This window comes from Syzygium oleosum, unplaced genomic scaffold (assembly GCF_021117445.2).
Source record: "Syzygium oleosum isolate NSW1041296 unplaced genomic scaffold, Sole_v2.1 Sole_v2.08, whole genome shotgun sequence".
In the NCBI taxonomy this organism is placed as follows: Eukaryota; Viridiplantae; Streptophyta; class Magnoliopsida; order Myrtales; family Myrtaceae; genus Syzygium; species Syzygium oleosum.
The window spans coordinates 5,575,280-5,596,721 of record NW_026607492.1 but is presented as its reverse complement, the minus strand read 5'-3'; the positions used below and the strand labels follow the sequence as shown (position 1 = coordinate 5,596,721).

Below are 21,442 nucleotides of genomic sequence, written 5' to 3'. Positions count from 1 at the left end.
AGCCCTCCTTAACAAAGATATCTAAGAACCATTGATTCATCATCCCCAGTCCTAACCCTATTGCACACGAAGCTAGCCCCGCCCACAAATGCTTACCATGCTCTTGGGCTAAACACGGGGTGTGTGGACAAAATGTCGAACTTGACAGGCAAATATTTCAACAAAAGGTCGCAAGGGAACTCCTTTACCGAAAGGACACCGACAAAAATGGTGCTCCTTTTGCGCCTCTAGAATGGGATCAAGTGAAGGACACGCTTGATGGACAAGATGGAGGTGGAGAGACAGACAACCTCGAGGTGCTGCTCTCATAGGTCGTGCGGGTCAACATAGAAGGCGACACCGAGCTTGGAGGCAATAGAGGAGTAGTCGAAGCAGGAGTGGGCAAGGATGGTGTGGCCCCCCAGGAGACGAAGGTCTTGGTGAGGAACTAGCCAAAGCTGCCAAAGCTGCCAAAGCTAAGGATGGCGATCTTCAGGGAGGAGGAGGACTTATGGAAGTGGGATCGAAGTTGGGCCTCGTAGTCATAACTAGACTTATCAAAATGGGTCATAAATTCATTTCTTAACCCATATATTAATAAATGGGCCATAAATTGATTAGTTATATTTAGTAAATGTGTCATAAATGGGTATAGGTATAATATGGGTGTTAAATAGGTCATAAATGGATTTACAACTTATTTAAACTCAACTTATTTCTCTCGCCCTCATTCAATCTCGCGCTCGCTCGCTCACTCTGCATTCTCATATCATTTTATGTATGATTTTCCTAGATTTAGTTAAATATGGAAGTGTTTTAGCAATACGAATATGGATCGAGTCAGGTATGGTCAAGAAAATTGCATTGCACATAAAATGGGTCATAAACAGGTTAATAGATCAATTTGGGTCGGACCATTTGTGACTTGACCCCAATTCGATCCAACTCACCCATTTAACAGGTCTAGTCATAACCTAGTGCAGTTTGCTGTGCCTCCAACACAAAATGATCAATTTGGCTCAGACCGGACCGTGTGGCCCGAGGAAGAAATTTCAACGAAGCTTCCACAAGGTCAAAGGAGGAAAATGACAAAAAGCCTTTTTTTAGTTTTAGGTAAAGAGCTGCGATGGGAGGATGATGATGGGCCGAGGGCAACGTGATTTGCATCTTGGGCCGAAGGCCCACGTCACGAAGGAGAACGCCCAATACCGTCCTCCGCCACGGCCCAACAAGGCAAGACATTTCGTCGAGAACATCTTTCTTCGACATCGAAACGTTTCTAATTTAGCTATAAAACGGCAAGGCAACATGCATAGGAAGAAGTTCCAAACGTTTGACTCGTCGGTCAATTGAGTGCCAACAGTATAATATTGGTTAACATGGCTTACACTAATGTCGACAAATGTCGACGACGAGGGTTGACCCATCGAGGTTCGATCGGCAAAGATCTGGTATGGTGTAACTCTCCGCTGGTTGACCAGCACGAGATATAGTCGCCAATGGCTAATCAGCCAAGTGTCGGCCAGTAGAGATCTACTATGACGAGGATTGCCCGTCAATGCTCTCTGGCCGATGGTCACCTCTAGTAGCCGCCGAACCTCATCCATATCCCTACACTCTTCGTCGATGCTTGCCCAATTGCCTGCTTTTTCTTTTTTCTTTTTTTCTTTATACTTGAAAGTTAGTCTTATGAAATACCCCAATAGTCAATTATCCAAATACTATATGCTTTCAGCACATGCACCTTCAATCTCAAAACTCTCCCAAACTCATTTTCGTTACATTTACATGCCCAATGACATCATCTCTTCAAAACGGAAGGAACCCTTTAATTATCCCTGTAATTCGCATTTCCCTAACAACTGAAATTGCGAGGAGTTCTCTAAGATCTTATCAAACTACACTACGAAAATGTAACGAAAATGAATGTGTAATGATAAATTCAGGTAAGTTTTCCGTATTTTTTTGCCTCTTTCACTAGAGTTTAGATTTGATAATATGAATTAAGATCTTATTTTATTCTTGCACACCCTCTTTGAATCTCCATGCACGCCGACGTTTGTATAGTCCGAAAGACGAGAAAAAATTCACACAAAAAACAATAATGAAAGAGAGAGGGGAACTGGTGCACCTCCCTGTTACCCCAACTTGGCCGATGGCCCGATCACTCCGTCGTGGGAGAGATTGGAAGCCGACCCAAAGTCGAAGCTGAAGCCGAAGCCGAAGCCCCGAACTCAAGCCGGCCGATGTCGGGGTAGTATGGATAGTCGTTCGACACGTTATTGCCAAGTAAATGTAACTGGTGCTTTCAGAAAATTAGCCCATTTCAGGGAGCTACCCTTTCCCATCTGAAAGATTTTGAACGTTTCAGGATAAATCAGATCAGCCCTTCTTTTGAGCTTAACTTCTACTTGTAATCCTAAATCATAGAACAGTTTCTAGCAAAGTCTAACTTCTAAAGCTCCCGGGCGGATCAAGCCAGATTATGCTTGCGAAAGAGCCATGAACACAACAGGTTCTTTAACTCTTGCAAGCTTCTTGAACCTGAGGATCGTATCACAGAACAGCAGACTTCACGCCTTGTTCTGATCACGTCCCAGCAAAAGTCGAACCCAAGATCCAGCCCCCTTCGTCGCGGGGCCGAGCTCTGCGAGACAGTCCTTTTCCAGAATATGAAACTCGTCAAACAATGATTGGCACAGTCAAACAGAAGACGCAAATTCTCCTTACCAATCTAGAATAGTCATTACAATTTCTTCTTTTCTTTTCTCTAGCTGACAAAGCTTCAGACCCCACAAACTTCAGACCCCAGACTCTTCCAAGTTCATAACACAGTCCAACACTCCTCCACTTCCAAATAATCACACAAACCCTGCACAAACATACCAGCAAAATACATACACACGAATCTCCACTCCTGTTATCTACATGACTACACACGCATTAGGGTTGTCGTCGCTGAAGGCGGTGGTGTACGTGACCTCGGTGGAGCTGGCGCGGGCGAGGGCTGAGGCCTGCGGGTCCTGGAGCACATTCCGGACGTACCCCGGTGGGGCCTTCTTGTCGTAGGCGCCGGGCGCATAGGGGTGGTCCACCACGTCGTAGGGCACGTAGGGCCAGAAGTCGCAGACCTTGCCGGTGCGGTGCCGGACCCGTCGGAGCACCTTCCCCGGGTCGACGTAGCCGACTACGGTCAGCTTGCTCTGCTTGGGCTCGACCTCCACCTGGGTCGCCCCCTTCATGCCCTCCACCGACTTCCGCACCCTCCTCACGCACCCCTCGCAGTCCATCTTTATCTTTATCTCCACCGTCTGCACAAACGACCAAGAAAAAGACCATCAACATCTCACAAAACCAGCAATACAAACAAAAGAGGCAAAAGCTAAAACACAGATCGAAACGTTAGAGTTACCTGGAGCTGCTTGCGCTTCCTGAGCTTCCTGCTGTCGTTGCGAGGCACGTAGCAAACATCGGCGACGTAATCCAAGAACCCCATCACACTCCCAAACGATTATCGATCCTTTCCGTAAGCCTGCAAAAGATAAAATCAACCGGCACGCACTCTTCTTGATCAGTGAAGCAGGAACCAGCTCGAGTTCTGAGTAGGGAAGCTCCGAGCTACATCCCGGTATAAATAAGGCCAGCCCACCAACTGCTGCTCCACGCCACGTGTGCCGCTCCGTGCCCGGACACGTGTCGGCTCGACACGTGGACCAGTCATGGATGGATGCCCATGTCACGGGAACGAGGGAGAGGATGTGGGGTCCTTTTGCCAGCAGACTTTTATCTGCATGGGGAAGGAACTAAGAAGAGTAGTGGGAGTAACTGCAGAGAAGGGGCCAATGTCGGTTCGAGCTGGCTGACCAGGTCGTGGCGAGACCGGCCGGCGAAACCGACCACGGTTTCCCTCTTGTCTCTTCGAGTCACGGGCCCGCTTCGCACTTCGCCGTCCGAGAATTGGCGAGTTCCTAGTCCCCGGGGGATCCATCAATGACCGACTCCGTCTTTTCGGATGCGCGTTAACAACTTGCTTGCTAGCATTTGGGATTCACATATGGAACTTCATAAAATCTCGGATTTTCGTCGCTTCTCATTTCACGAGCACGGGTCACGTAAGACCAACGTTAGTTTTTATATGTGTCGAATGCTTGTTTGAATATGAGATAGTAAAGCCATCTATAATGTCTAAGCTAGTGATTTCTAGGTCTGAACATGTTTTGTCCGATTGAAAAATTTTCGTTGATAACTAGTCATAAGCTTGCGCATTGCTTTGTAATATATTGTATTTTCGTAAGGTCACTTAAATACGGTAGACCGGTACGATACTTACTTATAGGGTGAAAATCTGTGGTAACTTCAAATTTATTATGAATATACATCAACATACATAAGCAGTTGCCCCCTTGACCCCCTTACAATTGTAGCACGTGGATATTGTATGTCTTGAGATCTTTGCTATTATCAATAAAAGTTATTTCAAGATTACGAAATAATCCAACGGACTGAAAATTAACTATTTTCCATAAAAATGGTATTCATAAAAGATATTTTTCTTTATCGAGAATTTTTGGGTGAATTAAATTCATTATGTTATCGAATTGGACACGTAAGAGTTGTTAGTGTTAATCCTTAATTGGGTCCGGTAATTTCAAGGGTACTCATGATGATGAAGTTTGAATCTGTACGGGGTTCGATGATTCGGATCGGGGAAAGCACGAATGATCTTCGGACAAGCGATTTACGGGTCCCTTCGCTCCACCTTCGTTTGCATTTTGCCAAAATGATAGATGGAAGCTTGAGATTTGCCTAGTGGCGGCCAGCGCGTGTTCTAGAAGGCTGCTAATCCCCGAAGACTGGTAGGTTTTAGGAGATTTGTGTTTTGTGGGCGTCTCTAGTAGCGTTCGCATTGGCCATGTCACGTACGAACGTCGGCACGCTCGATCGCAACGGTGACTATTACATTGCCATAATGTTAACGAGTTTGACTCGTTACATATACTCGGACCGTAATGGCTATTTTCCCAAGGAAAATTGTCTATAAAGTCCTAAACTTATTGTACGGCTGCCAATTCAATACTGAACCTAAGGCGGAAATATTGTCCACATATGCGCCGGCCATGCCAAGTTGGACAGTCGGTGCTGATTAGACCACCACGTTAGCGATTCGCGGTCAAAATTGGCCGGAAGGACTAAATTGACAAATCATCCAAAGGTTTAAGACTGAATTAGTACAATTGAAATATTTATGATCGAATTGGCTATTGTAAAATAAATTTATGACTTTTTAGACAATTTTCCCACCATTCCTAATATACCCGCGTCTTTTTTTATTTTCCAAGTGTGATTTCTATGTTATGTATGGCCGAATGAAATGAAAATCCGATTCATGTAACAGTAGAAAGGTTTTCTTTTCACTTTGTCAACGATTGGAGATTACAACTAAAATCCATATGTATTGTAACTAAATTTACTTATTTGCAGCAAATATAATGATAACACCATCAAAAAAAAAAAAAGACTGGCTAAGCACTTACAAACTTCTATGTTAGATGGGGCATTCCACACTTTGTTCTCAACGGAAGACCCGGTCCATTGAGCTTGATGGGCCGTTGTCGCAAATGGTCTAATTGGACACCGCCCATTGAAGTACGTTTCGATGGGATTTTCTCTTTTTAGAACCATCCATCCAACTATACTTAATCCTTTCTTTATTGGGCCAGACATTATACTTAATCCCTTGATTAATGTTCAAACGTACTTTAAGCCCACAATACCAATCTTTTGATTAGTCACTTTGACTTTACTAGATTACTTACCAGTGATTTTCATAATAGATTATTCCGTGAGCGAATTTATCATGAACGTCACTATAAATAAAATGGGATAAGTACACTGAAAATCCTAAAACTTGCCATGAAAGTGCAATTGAGTCCTAAAACTTTCAAAAAATGCATTCAAGTCCTGAAATTAGTCGTGGAAGTGCAATTGAGCCCCAAAACTTTCAAATAATGCAATCAAGTCCTAAAACTTATCACGAAAGTGCAATCGAGTCCCAAAATTTTTAGAAGTGCAATCGATTTCGTGACAAATTTTATGACTTAATTGCGCTTTTGAAGTTTTAGACTTAATTCATTTCTATGAAAATTTTTAGGATTTTCAATACACTTACCCTTAACAAAAGAAGACAAGATCTACAAATTACGGAAAATAAGAAGATATGTCTTTTCGCTACGTACGGAAGTGATGGGTGCAAAACTCAACATTGACGGGTCAGTCGTAGAAGGAGAGAGGGAGGGTGCCGTTGCTAGGATCTGCCATGATTCTACTGGGAGAATAGTGGGTGGTTTTGCTAAAAGGGTGGTCGCCTCCTCGGTGCTGGAAATCGAAGCCCTAGCTTTGCATTCAGCTCTATTGTACTTAGAAGACGAAATTGATCTGTGGAGAATGGAAAATGATTTGTCGAGAATTGTTGATTTGCGCGTGGTGGTAAGCTCTGATAGCTTATCTTTGGTGAACATTATAATGGGGCAGACTCCAAGCCTGTGGGAGCTTCAAGCCATCCTCGAAGAATGCAAACAAAAACCTTTCCCGGTCAAAAACCATAGAGTTGGTTACAGCCCAGCAAATCAAATCAAGTGGCGGCCTAAATTGCCAAGACTCATCACAAGAAAGACCTACTGCAAGATTGGCTCGTAAAATCGCCATTACCTTTATGGGATCTTTTATGTTTAGATACTCGACTTATGTTATCCTTTCGTTACTTAATGAATGAAATATCTCGCTTTTTGACAAAAAGAAGAAGAAGAAGTGATGGGTTCATTCGAAAGAGTTACGGCTCTTGCATCTGCATAATCACTCAAAAACAAAAAGTTTGACTTTTAGGTTAATAAACTATAGCTGTATTCGTAGGGTTAAGTCTCAGCTTGAATTTTCTGAGTCGATGAAATAACTTCTTCAAAACTTCAATGTGATCTTCACCATGTTTTGATTTGGCAATCATATCATCAACGTACACTTCAATCTTTTTATACATTATGTCGTGAAATAGGGTAACCATTGCCCTTTGATATGTTGCCCCGGCATTTTTCAAACCAAAAGGCATCATTTTGTAGTAGAAAGTTCCCCATGGAGTAATGAAGGAAGTTTTACTCTTATCTTCTTCTTTCATTCGGATTTGATTATACCCGGAAAAACCATCCATAAAAGAAAACAATTCAAATCCGGCGGCACTATCGACTAGGACATCAATGTGTGGTAATGGAAAATCATCCTTCGGGCTTGCTTTATTCAGATTCCGATAATCAATACAAACTCTGACCTATCCATCTTTCTTCATTATAGGGACAATATTGGCAATCCAGTCAGAATAATGTGATACTTTAATGAAGTCTACTTTCAATAATTTCATGACCTCCTCCTCAATTTTCTTTGAGAGTTCTGGCTTTGTCCTTCGAAGTTTTGCTTTTTTGGTGGCATATTCAGATCAGTTGGTAAAGCATGTTCCATAATTTCTGGATCTAATCTAGGCATATCCGCATAAGACCATGCGAATATATCTTGATATTCTCTCAAAAGATTAATCATTCGTTTTGCCTTCACTTTGGAAAGACTCGCCCCGATTTTTATTTCTTCAACATTTTTTATGTCACCCAGATTCACTGTCACTATTTGTTCAGCAGTTAGAGATTTGGACTCTTCATGGAGGATCCAATCTCGTTCGATATTTTTCTGACCATCATCATCATCATTGTCATTGTCATCGGATTCAGAAGAATTCTCATCATGCAATTTTGACTTACAAATGGGCAAAAGTACACTAGAAGTGCCATAACTTTTTTTCGGATCACTTTGGTGCCAAGTCGGAGGAAAATCGATCATTTTAGTGACTCCGGCCAAAATTCCAGCCAAAAAGCTGACCTGGCATTTATATTAAAAAAAATGGTCTTACTTGTACACGGTGAAAACTACGTGGCTTTTTTTCAAATTTTTTAATTTTTTTTTTTTAAAAAAAAGTTGCAGCAGCAGCGAGGGAGCCCTTGCCGCTGCTGCCGCCAACCCACCACCGCCGGGAAGGGCCGGCGGTGGTGGGCGGAGTGGTCGGCGAGGGTCGCCGGCCCCTGGCCGGGCCCGGCGACCCTCGCCGAGCCCGGCGGGGCCGGATCTAGCGACCCTCGCCGAGCCCAGCCGAGGCGGATCCGGCGACGGTGAGGTCGGCCTCGCCTTCGTCCGAGCGAGGCGAGACCTCGCCGTCGCGACCCGGGCGACGGCGAGGTCTCGCCTCGCCCGGCGGCAGCGAGGTCTCGCCTCGCCCAGCAAAGGCGAGGCCAGACCTCGCTGTCGCCTGGGTCGCGACGGCGAGGTCTCGCCTCATCGGATCCGGCCCTCGCCGACCACTGCGCCCACCACCGCCGGCCCTTCCCGGCGGTGGTGGGTTGGCGGCAGCAGTGGCGAGGGCTCCCTCGCCGCTGCTGCAGGTTTTTTTTTATTTTATAAATATAATTTAATTTTTTTTAAAAAAAAGTACACGTCAGCGGGCTAAACGGCGTTGTTTTTGGTTTTTAATGCTAACTGGACCTCTCCGGCGAGCCGTGTCAGTGCCACATCGGATTTCTGGTGAGCCGCGTCAGCATTGACATTAAAGAGATCGATTTTCAAAAAAGTTGGCACCAAAGTGATCCGAAAAAAAATTATGGCATCAAAGTGATCGCCGTACACAAGTTATGGCACTTTTAGTGTACTTTTGCCCTTACAAATGTATATATCATGGTTATGTTGAATGCTATGCCTGAGATGTAATGTAAAAGGTTAGTAACTTCACGAACAAATGTAATGCATGATTTATTTTTAAATAAAACATTTGGAATGATGGTTTTAGAAAAATGAATTCGAAACTCGTCCTCATATCCTCAGACATCCTTGTTCCAAAGTTTTTTTTTTTTTTGAAAACTAGGATATATGTGGAAGTCTAGGCCTCAAAATATCATCAGAGGACTGGTTCTGATACTTCCACACGTCCTTAATAAAACGTGCGTATGCTTTTATTGAAATGATAAGGCCGTTTTACAAGAATTACAATCTTAGACCAACGGCTCAAAGTCTAAGATTTTGCTTACAATTGAAAGAACGAATTGAAATTGCAAACACGTCCCATGCAAGGGTATGCCTAAACGAAACGAAATGAAACAAACAAAATGAAACAAGATACGAAGCATCCCTACTCAAAAGGCTTGGTAGGACTTGTTGAAGACTCAGCCTCTTCACCACTTGCGATGGTACATATGAGATCTCCTTCAAACAATTCGGTTATGCCTATAATAGCTCCTTCCTCTTTCTGCAACAGCTTTGATGGTCCCGGAAAAATTTTACTCTGTTCAGGAAGGAGTAAACCTTGAAGGCCCTCTCCACTTCCAAATTGGCCTCCTCGACCCTTACAGTCTCCTTGGTTACCTCGGCCCTCATGGCTTTCATGATAACCTAAGCCTCTTCTTTTAATTCATTTGAAAGCTTTGATAGGTTTTGTGATCTCTTGAGCACGAATTCCCAAACCTTTCCCAGGAGTATGACCATATTCAAGTAGCATCCTACTCGACATAATCGAGAATTTAGCCATTTCTGGCCCACGTATGACAGCTCCGACAGGTATATGTATCATTAATACTAACTCGAATGTTTGATAAATTGACTCTTCTTTGATCACGGGCTCTACATATGGGATTGCAGTATCATGGAAAATTTTAAAGTCAATCTCCCCATGAATAGTCACGAGTTTGTTATCCACAATGAACTTGACTTTTTGGTGTAAACTAGACGGCACGGCACCGACGATGTGTATCCACGGTTGTCCCAACAAGAAGTTAAAGGCATTGGGAATATCTAACACTTGAAAACCCACTAGAAAAAGTACATGGCCTATTAGCAACTCAAGTTCGATTTCCCCAATAACCTCTTTCTTCATTATGTCAAATGCACGGACGGTTGATTTTGAAGTTCGAATTCTTTCCTCGTCAATTTCCAGACGATGAAGTGTGGCTAAAGGGTAAATGTTTAAAGCAGACCCATTATCGATTAACACTCGTGCCACCATTTTGTCACAACACTTCACTGAAATAAGCAAAGCCTTTGTGTGATTGCGACCCTCTATAGGAAAATCCTCATCAACAAAGGATATTTGATCTTTTAAGAGCACAGACCCAATGAAGTCTTCCAATTGCCTATCATCGATAGTTTTTGGCAAATGCATCTCATTTAGAACTTTCAATAACGCGTTTTTGTGCTTTTCTGAGGTCTTGAATAAATCTAAGAGTGAAATTTGAGCCGGCAATTTTCTTAATTGATTTACTACATCAAATTCACTGGTCTTAACCACTGCCAAGAATTGTTTTGCCTCCTCCTCAGTAACTGCTTTCTTTTCAACTACTTCAACAGGTGCATAACATCGGCCCGATCGGGTGACAGCATCAATCTCATTTGTCTCATAATTCCAGGGGACTGCTTTTGTGTCAAAATTCGATGAAGCCTTTAACACAATCTCTTCTTCATCACAAGGTGACAGTTCAATCACTATTGATTTTATTTTATCCTTGTCCACTTCTAAAGTTGCTAACTCGTCATTCATCAAATCAATGACTACTTGCTCAACATTACCCTCGTTGGATTCCCACAAGTTCTCATCAACGGATAAATCAATGATAATCGGTGTAATCATAGTAATCATTTCTCCTTCGGACTCAGACGGGTCATCCATACCCCCTAACCATCAGGAACGATGTCCTTAGGATCCATGAAAAAGTTTGGAGGGGGTGAGTAGTTAACATAATAGTCATACTTTCCACTTGGTTGACCTAATGTGTCTACCACTTCTCCATTGTCTCGTGATGCATTTATGAATTCACAATCCCCTCAAGCTCTTCTAAATTTAATCTCAGACTCAGTGTCTGAAATCTCTTCTATATTTTCATTCATAGCCAAAGACTCGACTATTCCAGACTCTATGTCATCATCTGATACTTCCATGGTATTTATCTCTTCCACCAGGGCTTCAACCTCCATATTGAGTTCACAAGAAAAGTTTTTGGAAGATAAATCAATCACTACCGACATCATATTATCTGATAGTTCTTTTCCCACACTCCATATCACGCCCATATCTATCATTCTGGAGATACACCTCAGCTTTTCTTCAGTTGAAATATCCTTGCCATTCTTCTCATAATGCCCGGCTAGCGCTAGGATTTCATAGAGCTTAGGGACATCAACCCTAAAAGCTTGTTTGCTCACGTTCTCTTCTCCATTGATCATATTTACATTCTTAGTATGATTTGGCAGTGGATTTTGCTGCACATTGGGCCGTGTGTCTTTGAATAACAAGATCCTTTATCTAGCAAGTCTTGAATCTTATTTTTGAGCGCTAAACAATTATCTACATCATGACCCCTTTCTCCCATATGATATTCACAGGACTTTGACAAATCAAATCTCGCGAACTTAGGTGGATTGTCTTAGGGAATCACTTTAGCCACCATTCTTCTTTCCAATAACATGGGCAAGAGTTTTGATAAGGGTCTAGGCAAAGAGGTAAATTGCCTTGGTATCCTCTTTTTGGCTTCGTAATTCTGATACATTCCTCCTCGTGAAGCAGATGGGTTTTGAGGACTATTCAATGATTTTGACTCCATCGGAGACTGTACATAGGCCACTTCTACCTCCTTCTCTTTCTTACCGGTAAACCTCCGGCTTGTTCCTTCATTCAATCGGCCATCATGTATGGCTCCTTCAATTCTTTCTCCGATAGTTACCAAACGGGAAAAACTCTCACATCCCGAACCAATCATCTTATTGTAAAAATCGGAGGGTAGAACTTTAAGGAACAATTCCACCATCTCTTTGTCGTCAAGGGGAGGTCGTACTTGTGCAGCTAGTGTACGCCATCTTTGGGCAAAACATCTGAAAGATTCGCTCCTTTTCTTCTCTGTACGAGCAAGTATGTCACGTGTCGGAGCAATTTCAGTATTATACTTATATTAGAGCACAAATGCTTTGGCGACCTCCTCCCATTTCTCTAGTTTCTCAAGCTCAAGTAAAATGTATTATTGTAAAGCTGGCCCAGATAAGCTCTCTTGGAAGATTTGGATTAGTAAGGCAGTATTTTGTGCATATCGCCCCATTCTATTCATATAAAATTTCAGGTGGATCTTGGGATCTCCAGTCCTATCATATTTGGTGAATTCCGGAACCTTGAACTTATCAGCGAAGTTCATCTTGGCATACCGAGACAAGTCTTCAATCACGTTTGCCTCATGCCCCTACATGACTCTAAGCTTTTCTTCTAGCTTGGCAAACCTCTTGTTGTTTTCTTCCTCCATTCGAGCTGAAATAGCTTCCGAGATAGGATCCAGTTCAACCACAATAGGTGTTGGGTTTGGCACCTCCTCAGCAACATTTCTTCTAGAGTTTCCATTAATGGGCTCAGGTGTAGCTCTTGGGATATCCCGATTGGAATTTGAAACTACCAAGCTTGCTCTTATTTCATTAGCGAACTGAGCAAATTGAGCAACTAGCTCGGTAATTCTATTATCGATGGCAGCAAAGCGGGCATTCTGTTCTTCACTGCTCATTTGTGCTGATTTAGATCAAGTCCGAATAGGTGATCGTCTTGAAGCCATAATGTCAGTACCTGGTTACAAAAGATCAACATGAATATTCATAAAGAAAATAAATGTAATCCTTTTGATGACATCTTCCCTCACAATAAAATAAAGACAAGAGGATCTTTCTAAAGCCTAGTCTAATAGAATTAAACCCTTGTCTTGATTTTTTTTTTTTGGTAAGAGAATACATCTTCAAAAAGGAATAATCCACGGTAATCAATTCATCATTTGATCCATTGAAAAATTAACAAATATTTTCCATCGATTCAAAATACGATGGTTCCATAATATTCCATTACAAGTGAGAATAGTACGAAAAACATAAAGCATCCACTAATACATGGTCTAAATCTAATGAAAGTACGGCTATTCAAGGCGAAGCCGCTTGTTCTCTAGGGTTGAACTAGCGAGAACAAGCGGCTTCAATATCATCCCGCTCTCTCGTCCGCTGCTCTACTTCTCCTTGGGGACCCTGGTGATCTAGCTCTTCAGGTACATAAGGGATGCTGACTTCACAAACTGGATCCACGGGTCGGTATATGTAATCCAAAGACGCGTGATGGACTTCCATCTCTCCTTCTAGGTCAGTGGGCCAAACAATTGCTTGCTTTGGGCAATTCTTCCAGGCATATGTGATATGATTGATCTTTTCTTGCAAATGAGTGATTAGATCTTCTCCAAGATCTTTGTGCGGGAGATCAAATTTGAACAAATCAAACCTGAAGGGTGGCGGGATTTTTTATAAAGCACCAAATTGTCGAGCCACCCTTAACGGATAATATGCCGTACCTCTAGTAAGTCCCAGTAAAGGTATGAGACAAACATAATCATAAGCAAGTCGCGTTTCATGAAACTTAGCCCAACCTAATCGCCACCGGATTTGTGTAGGGGTAAGATTTTTGAGAAGACGTGTCCATTGGTAGAAATTTTTTTTGGGAATACAGTCTTGCAAATGAAGAAATCTTTCAAAAGAGTGAGTATGTCGGGTTATTTCGAGCATGATCATATGAAAACCTAAATCCTTAAGATGGGAAATGAACCATATATACAATAACCCTGCAGGTGCTTGAAGGACTCCTTTTCTATTGATTTTAAAGTGGCTGAGCGATATGAAGGTTTCGGCTAGAATCATGTTGGTGAAATTCCATCTAATACAAACTTGCCTAACCACATGTGCGATTAATGGGTTCATAGCCGTCCTAGAGATAGGAAAGACAACGAAACCAAAGAATGCTAGAATAAATGCCCTAGCAGAACGAAAGCATGATTTTATAGGAAGGTTTGAGAATTTTTCGACCAGGTACGACAACGGACAACGATTGGCATTGCTTTTTAGGATTTTCTCAATCTCAATTTTTTTAACTTCCAAAAACTCAGCCAGAACACCTGTAGGTTTTAGGCCTACGGTGGTTCTATCAATCTAGCAAAAGACTGAAATCCAATGGCGACTTCATATTTCTCAATTGTTCGAACTAAGTCTTGTTTGGCGAAGCTAAATGTAGAAGTGCTCGAATTCCAAAAATGTGCCATAGCTTGTATGAGGCTAACTTGGTACTTGACTTTGAGGAGGTCTACAAGATTACCCATCCTTTCCTCAACGTAATTCCAATTTCCTTGGTTCATCCTATTCCACCATGCCTAGAGCGCGTCCTCGGGAACGAGAATGATTTGAATATCCAATCTTCCCATTAAATCTAGACCATAAAGGGATGCTTTAATTAATTACCATGGATTACAAAAGTGAATTGCGAAAAAAGAGAAAAATATATATAATAAAAAGAAGTGCATAGATTTAAAAAAAAAAGAGTTAAGGAATATACTCACAGTGATTTGGCGAGACGAATTTTCAATCACATAGACATACAGATGTACTAGTGAGGTTTTGACACATAAAGGTAGGGTTACTATAGGCTCAAGGCTCCCATCTCAACGAAATAGTAAGCCTTTTCCCAATATCACAAACTACAAGTGGGTTGGACTTATTCTTTCGAGGAAATGAGCAGGATCGAGAATAATTGTCCCATTGGCGCAAACTGCGTATGGTCCAATCAATCCTCGACACCTCCTAAGGGTTTCCTAAGGATGCGGTCGGGGTTTAACCACGGATTGTGTGTGTAAAGAGTGTAGTGCTAAAACAAGTATAAAGGCATGCACATCATTTTATATTAAGATAGCACTTCTATTTCATTAATATACACATGCATTCTTTACTCCAACCTGCAAAACAAATAAATTAACAAAGACGTCACCCCTTATAACTCCCCACCTGCGACAACATTTAACACAAAAGTTAGTGCACTTACCTCAATCTTCACGATGCGCTGCCATAAAAACACGTTAGTTAACAAACAATCAAGTTTATTAGGCCTAAGTCCTCACGATCCCCAGCGGAGTCGCCAAGCTGTCACGACCTAAATCCCTCGTCAGCCGCTTCGGGGAAGTAGGTTTAGAGGTACTTTATTGAATTCTCCCTAAGTTCATACCTCACGTGTCATTAGTTGTTTAAATTTATTTGATCGATAGGAGTCGCCACTAGCCACGATTAAGGGTCGGCTAGAAACCCTAATCAATATACAGGAGTGTTATCTCGAAAACATATGCAACCAGAGATTCTTAGGGATCGGGAACTTGATTACACTAGTTTTTCAACTAATGTCATTTTGGTACCTAAACTCGACTATTTGCTAACCAAAATGTCACAACAATCTTTTACTAATCAAGAATTTTGAATTTTCATCCTAACCATTCTAAAAAGAGAAAACAACAATTAATGAATTTAAAGCGCGCAATCAAATGAAATCCAAATGAAAGTGATAAACAGCGACCTGACATCGTCTCTAAAAAAAAAAACAACAACAAAAATCCCTAAGGTAAAGCCCTAAAGGCTTATTCAATTATGGGTTCAATTTTTTATTCAAGCCAAAAGTATTTATTAAAAGCCCCGAACTAAGAGAATTCTACATCTTTTTAGCTTTTTTCACATTTTTTATTTTTCTGAATTTTCTGAATTTTTTTTAAAATTCTTTAATTTTTTAATTTTTTTTTTGGAAAATGGATTTCGGACCGGGTCAGGGGAAACCGGTCTGATTTCCTAGTCTGACCCGGACCCAGAAGGCCCAAAGTTGGGTCTAAATTCGGACTGTCCCAATCCGGATAAAACCGAATTATCAAATTTCATCTGGCCTAATACTATCTCGGCCCACATCTTTCTCTATCTGGCCCAGCTTATTCCCTTGGCCCACAACATCTTTGGTTCAGCCTGATTTGCAACCTGATACGAATCTTTTATTTCCTTTTTTTTATTATTTTTTCTATTTTCTATTTCTTTTTCTTTTCTCTTTTATTCTGGTCTTCTTCTTCTCGAGACCTGTATTGCGAGAGCTTCTTCACCAAAACATCACTAACACCGTCGTAAATCCATTACCATCGATTCTCTAACCCTCGCTGTCGGCCATCTATTCCGACCATCGCCGAACTTCCGTTGACTACAACTTACAGCGACCATCGTCCCTCATCACACACCGGCCACAAAAATAAACTCCGACAACCAAATTCCATTTTACGGCCAGCAAACTTCCGATCACAACAACAAATCCTAAATCTAAACAAACAAGCAATCACACGTATGAAACAGAGATAGAAAACTAACGGTGGCGGCCTCAAACCGTGGGCATACCTCCGGCGAGGGGAATGAATCCAGCAGAAATTTCAACCATAGTCGACTCGGACGAATGATGAATATGCCACAAAAGTTTACGGAAATCACCAAAAAAAACACAAAGAAATTCGAAGTCAGATAAAGTCTGACGATTATGAGAGCAAAACATGAATTGATTCTAAGTTTAATCACAGATTTAGATTCAATCGTCTCTTTGGCATTTCATCAAACATATGATATGCGAATTAAAATATATGTTCTAAAGTGAGATCCAACACAATTTTCGGTCTGATTGTAATGTATGAAGATCTAAACCAGCGTATTTCACATCAACTCAGTCTCAGTTTATCATAACTCACTTAGAATTTTCACAATCAAATTCGGTATTCTAAAATCATAACATCTCATTCAACCATTTCAACGAACAGTTGATGTACGACTTAAAACATAAATTCAAGACTCAGTTTCAGAGCAATTCTCGGCTTGACAATGATATATCACAATCCAAATCATCACTATGTTCCATGGCACAGCTTCAATATCACACTATTGATCCAAAGTCTCATTGATTCAGTCCAAGGCTTTCAAGCTCCATAGATGAGTAAAAAACAGAGCAAAGCAAGGCATATCTAAGTAACTCACCTGGACAGAAATGGAGCTTCAATCAGCGACGGCAAGGGACGTCCGGCTATGCTTCCTCTTTCTCGACGAATGAACTACGATTTTGACGTGATTTTAGATGAAAAAATGATGAAATCGGTTTCGGAAACTTGTACTTCGGCAAGCGATCCGAATCTCTGGTAGCCTCCAGAGATGATGAATGGAAGAGGAAAGGGAGAAGTTTTCTCATGGATCTAATTACCTCACCTTCCGTTCGTCACCGCGCGTTCTTCTCGGTGACAGACGCGATGGTCACAGCTTCTTCTTCACTGTCCTCTCACATGTTCTTCTTGATAGAGAGAAGGAAAAAGGCTGAAAAATGAGGACTTGGGCCGAGTTTTTTGTGTTCTTTTGGGCTTAAGTGAATTTCAATTTTGCAAGCCCAAAAACATGCGTGAATGAGCTATTATTAGGCTTGAACTGAGTGTCATGGATTTAGAGAGGCCAACTTATTTTCTTCTCTCTCTTTTTTTTTTTCCGAACATTTCTATTTTATAATTTTGCAAAAAAAAAAGGGATGCTTGGATGATTGATGAAAATTCGGGTGTCAACAATGTCGAGTCCGCGGATTTCTTTTCCAAAAATGTAAAGCGCAAAATTGTGTTTTGATTTGAACGAGGAAATTGAAAGCACCCTCGATTCTCTCTTTCATTACGCTTCTAGTCATCTGATTTGAAAACAAATGTAAACTTTTGCATCCTCTATTTCGCATAGTCTTCTCGGATTTTAGCTCGAGAGTTTACGTGAAAAATTTATACTTTGAAAGTGGGAGGTGCAAAATGTGTACTTCGACTGATCTTGCTCGTGCCGAGTTTCAGCAATTATGCATTTCGTTCAACTTATAGACTTTGACACGTTTAGTTCTATTTTTTTTTAGATAATTTGGTGCATAATCTATAATTTTAATTACCCTTCGATGATTTTTTTAATTTTTTTTGTAGCTGAGAAATTGGGAGTTAAGGAGCTCTTGCCAGCTTATATGGATCCAAATCTGGAGCTCCAAGACCTCCTCACCGGCGTGAGCTTCGCCTCCGGAGCTAACGGATACGATCCGCTCTCTGCCGAAGTAGCCGTAATCTCTCTCTCTCTCGATACACAACTGAAGTTATGAATCGGATAAGATACGAGTCAAAACCTAGACGATTGACCAAATATCGGTATTACGTACATTCGACTGCCTAGAGAATCGAGATATGCGCAATGCTTTAAATCTAACACGGGAATTCAATCCTCGATCGTTAAATAGTACATTGGGTTATTAAAACTTAATCTAGTCCGCGTTTAATTTTGTCGACAGTTGGTCAATTGAGCGCCAACCGTATAATATTGGTTAACATGGCTTACGCTAATGTCGACAAATGTCGACGATGAATGTGATGAGGATTTGATTGCATATTTTCAAAAGTTAGACTCGGTTGACCAAATTTAGCTGCATTGCCTAATGGAGAAAGCTTTTTAGGATTTTCCCCGTAATCATGGGGCATCTGGTAAAAAAAACTTGGACCTCTTCGAATGAAGACTAGCGTTGACAAAGCCCAAAGTCTAAGGCAAGTCCTTCCTTGCTTAGGCTTTGTAGTCATTTTTGGAAAGTCAGCAATCGCAACCAATGGCCTCAGCAACGTCGTTGTGACCGCCCAAGTGGCCATCGGCTTGGCCCAAATTGGCCAAGGCGAAATAATTCGTACAAAAAACAACAAGGAAAGAGAGAGGGGAACAGATGCACCTCCTTATTACCCCAACTTGGCTGATGGCCTGATCAGTGATCACTCCACCGTTGGCGAGTTCAGAACCCGACCCAAAGTCGAAGTTGGAGCTGAAGCCCCGAACTCGAGCCGCCCGATGTTGGCCTAGTACAAAGAGTCGTTCGACACGTTATTGCCAAGTACAAATAGTCAGTTTGAGATAGATTTAAATGTAACTGGTGCTTTGAAAAAATTAGCCCGTTTTAGGGTTTCTTCAGGATAAATCAGATCAACCCTTCTTTTGAGCTTAACTTCTACTTGTAATCCTAAATCATAGAACAGTTTCCAGCAGAGTCTAACGTCTAAAGCACCCGGGCGGATCAAGCCAGATTATGCTTGCGAAAGAGCCATGAACACAACAGGTTCTTTGACTCTTGCAAGCTTCTTGAACCCGAGGATCGTATCACAGAACAGCAGACTCCACGCCTTGTTCTGATCACGTCCCAGCAAAAGTCGAAACCAAGATCCAGCCCCCTTCGTCGTGGGACCGAGCTCTGCGAGACAGTCCTTTCCAGAATATGAAACTCGTCAAACAATGATTGGCACAGTCGAACAGAAGACGCAAATTCTCCTTACCAATCTAGAATAATCATTACAATTTCTTCTTTTCTTTTCTCTAGCTGACAAAGCTTCAGACCCCAGACTCTTCCAAGTTCATAACACAGTCCAACACTCCTCCACTTCCAAATAATCACACAAACCCTGCACATACATACCAGCAAAATACATACACACGAATCTCCACTCCTGTTATCTACATGACTACACACGCATTAGGGTTGTCGTCGCTGAAGGCGGTGGTGTACGTGACCTCGGTGGAGCTGGCGCGGGCGAGGGCTGAGGCCTGCGGGTCCTGGAGCACATTCCGGACGTACCCCGGCGGGGCCTTCTTGTCGTAGGCGCCAGGGGCATAGGGGTGGTCCACCACGTCGTAGGGCACGTAGGGCCAGAAGTCGCAGACCTTGCCGGTGCGGTGCCGGACCCGTCGGAGCACCTTCCCCGGGTCGACGTAGCCAACCACGGTCAGCTTGCTCTGCTTGGGCTCGACCTCCACCTGGGTCACCCCCTTCATGCCCTCCACCGACTTCCGCACCCTCCTCACGCACCCCTCGCAGTCCATCTTTATCTTTATCTCCACCGTCTGCACAAACGACCAAGACAAAGACCATCAACATCTCAAAAAACCAGCAACACAGACAAAAGAGGCAAAAGCTAAAACACAGATCGAAACGTTAGAGTTACCTGGAGCTGCTTGCGCTTCCTGAGCTTCCTGCTGTCGTTGCGAGGCACGTAGCAAACATCGGCGACGTAATCCAAGAACCCCATCACACTCCCAAACGATTATCGATCCTTTCCGTAAGCCTGCAAAAGATAAAATCAACCGGCACGCACTCTTCTTGATCAGTGAAGCAGGAACCAGCTCGAGTTCTGAGTAGGGAAGCTCCGATCTACATCCCGGTATAAATAAGGCCAGCCCACCAACTGCTGCTCCACGCCACGTGTGCCGCTCCGTGCCCGGACACGTGTCGGCTCGACACGTGGACCAGTCATGGATGGATGCCCATGTCACGGGAACGAGGGAAAGGATGTGGGGTCCTTTTGCCAGCAGACTTTTATCTGCATGGGGAAGGAACTAAGAAGAGTAGTGGGAGTAACTGCAGAGAAGGGGCAAATGTCGGTTCGAGCTGGCTGACCAGGTCGTGGCTAGACCGGCCGGCGAAACCGACCACGGTTTCCCTCTTGTCTCTTCGAGTCACGGGCCCGCTTCCCACTTCGCCGTCCGAGAATTGGCGAGTTCCTAGTCCCCGGGGGGATCCATCCATATAATGACCGATTTCAGTCTTTTTCGGATACCCATCAACGACTCGCTACCGTTTGGGATTCACAGATTGTAACTTTGTAATCCCTCGGGATTTCGTTGTTTCTCGTTTCGCGAGCACGGATTACATAAGATGTAGGATGTATGTTCGTCTTTTGGTGGGTCGGACGCTCGTTGAGATTGTAAAATCCGTCCATAATGTCAAAGCCTGCTTCACGACCGATCGTGCACGCAAAGCTAAATGATCTCTAGGTCTGGGCATGTTCTGCCCATTGGAAAATATTATTTCCATTGTTTTGCAATAGACTTACATGGTCAAAGTCTGTTCTTCGATAGATAGATGTCCTGCATGCAAAGAACATATTATTTATACACGGAAGTTCAAATTTATTATGAATATGCATCAACATACATAAGCAGTTGCACCCTTGAGTTGAAACCCCCCCCCCCCCTCCCCCCTCAATTGTAGTATGTGGATATTGTATGTCTTGAGATCTTTGCTATTCTAAATAAAAGTTATTTCAAGGAAAACTAACTATTTTCGTCGAAAATTATATTCACAAAAAATATTTGGGTTAATACCACGAAAAATCCCGAACTGGTACAGTCGTGACAAATTTACTCCAAGCTAATTTTTCGACGACAAAAAACTCCAAACTAATACACTCGTGACAAATTTACCATTAATTATTTTCGTTAAATTTTACGTTTAAATAGCCGAGCTGAATAATACGTGGCAATTGATAGGTACATCAATTTGGAGTTTTTCGTTGTTTTAACTCAAAATATTATTCTTTATTGAGAAGTTTTCGGTGAAGTAAGTGCGTTCAGATATCGAATTGGACACGTAAGAGTTGTTAATGTTAATCCTTAATTAGGTAATTTCAACGGTGCTCATGATGAGAAAGTTTGAATATGTCCGGGGCTCGATGATCAG

General features: G+C 42.4%; 2 protein-coding genes across 3 annotated transcripts; both read right to left on the bottom strand.

Moving 5' to 3' along the window:
• Positions 1-2,672: 2,672 nt before the first annotated feature.
• On the bottom strand, positions 2,673-3,595 carry LOC115663225 (heavy metal-associated isoprenylated plant protein 27-like). Its single transcript, XM_056313971.1, has 2 exons — positions 3,392-3,595; positions 2,673-3,290 (listed from the first exon to the last, which is right to left on the bottom strand). The coding sequence occupies exons 1-2, from the start codon at positions 3,473-3,475 to the stop codon at positions 2,904-2,906; spliced, it is 471 nt and encodes a 156-aa protein (XP_056169946.1). The 5' UTR covers positions 3,476-3,595; the 3' UTR covers positions 2,673-2,903.
• On the bottom strand, positions 2,673-20,131 carry LOC115686840 (heavy metal-associated isoprenylated plant protein 27). Of its 2 annotated transcripts, XR_008817086.1 has the most exons (3): positions 19,929-20,131; positions 19,388-19,827; positions 2,673-2,851 (listed from the first exon to the last, which is right to left on the bottom strand). XR_008817086.1 is itself a non-coding variant. In XM_056313972.1 (2 exons), the coding sequence occupies exons 1-2, from the start codon at positions 20,010-20,012 to the stop codon at positions 19,441-19,443; spliced, it is 471 nt and encodes a 156-aa protein (XP_056169947.1). In that variant the 5' UTR covers positions 20,013-20,131; the 3' UTR covers positions 19,340-19,440. The 2 variants fall into 2 exon arrangements, 1 of the variants encoding a protein (XP_056169947.1); XM_056313972.1 differs by lacking the exon at positions 2,673-2,851 and having other exon boundaries at positions 19,340-19,827.
• Positions 20,132-21,442: the final 1,311 nt, after the last annotated feature.

Coding starts and splice junctions, on each gene's coding strand:
- LOC115663225 (XM_056313971.1), bottom strand. CDS start 3,475: ATGGGGTTCTTGGATTACGTCGCCGATGTTTGCTACGTGCCTCGCAAC. Junction 3,291..3,391: donor GGAAGCGCAAGCAGCTCCAG/GTAACTCTAACG, acceptor TCGTTTGTGCAG/ACGGTGGAGATAAAGATAAA.
- LOC115686840 (XM_056313972.1), bottom strand. CDS start 20,012: ATGGGGTTCTTGGATTACGTCGCCGATGTTTGCTACGTGCCTCGCAAC. Junction 19,828..19,928: donor GGAAGCGCAAGCAGCTCCAG/GTAACTCTAACG, acceptor TCGTTTGTGCAG/ACGGTGGAGATAAAGATAAA.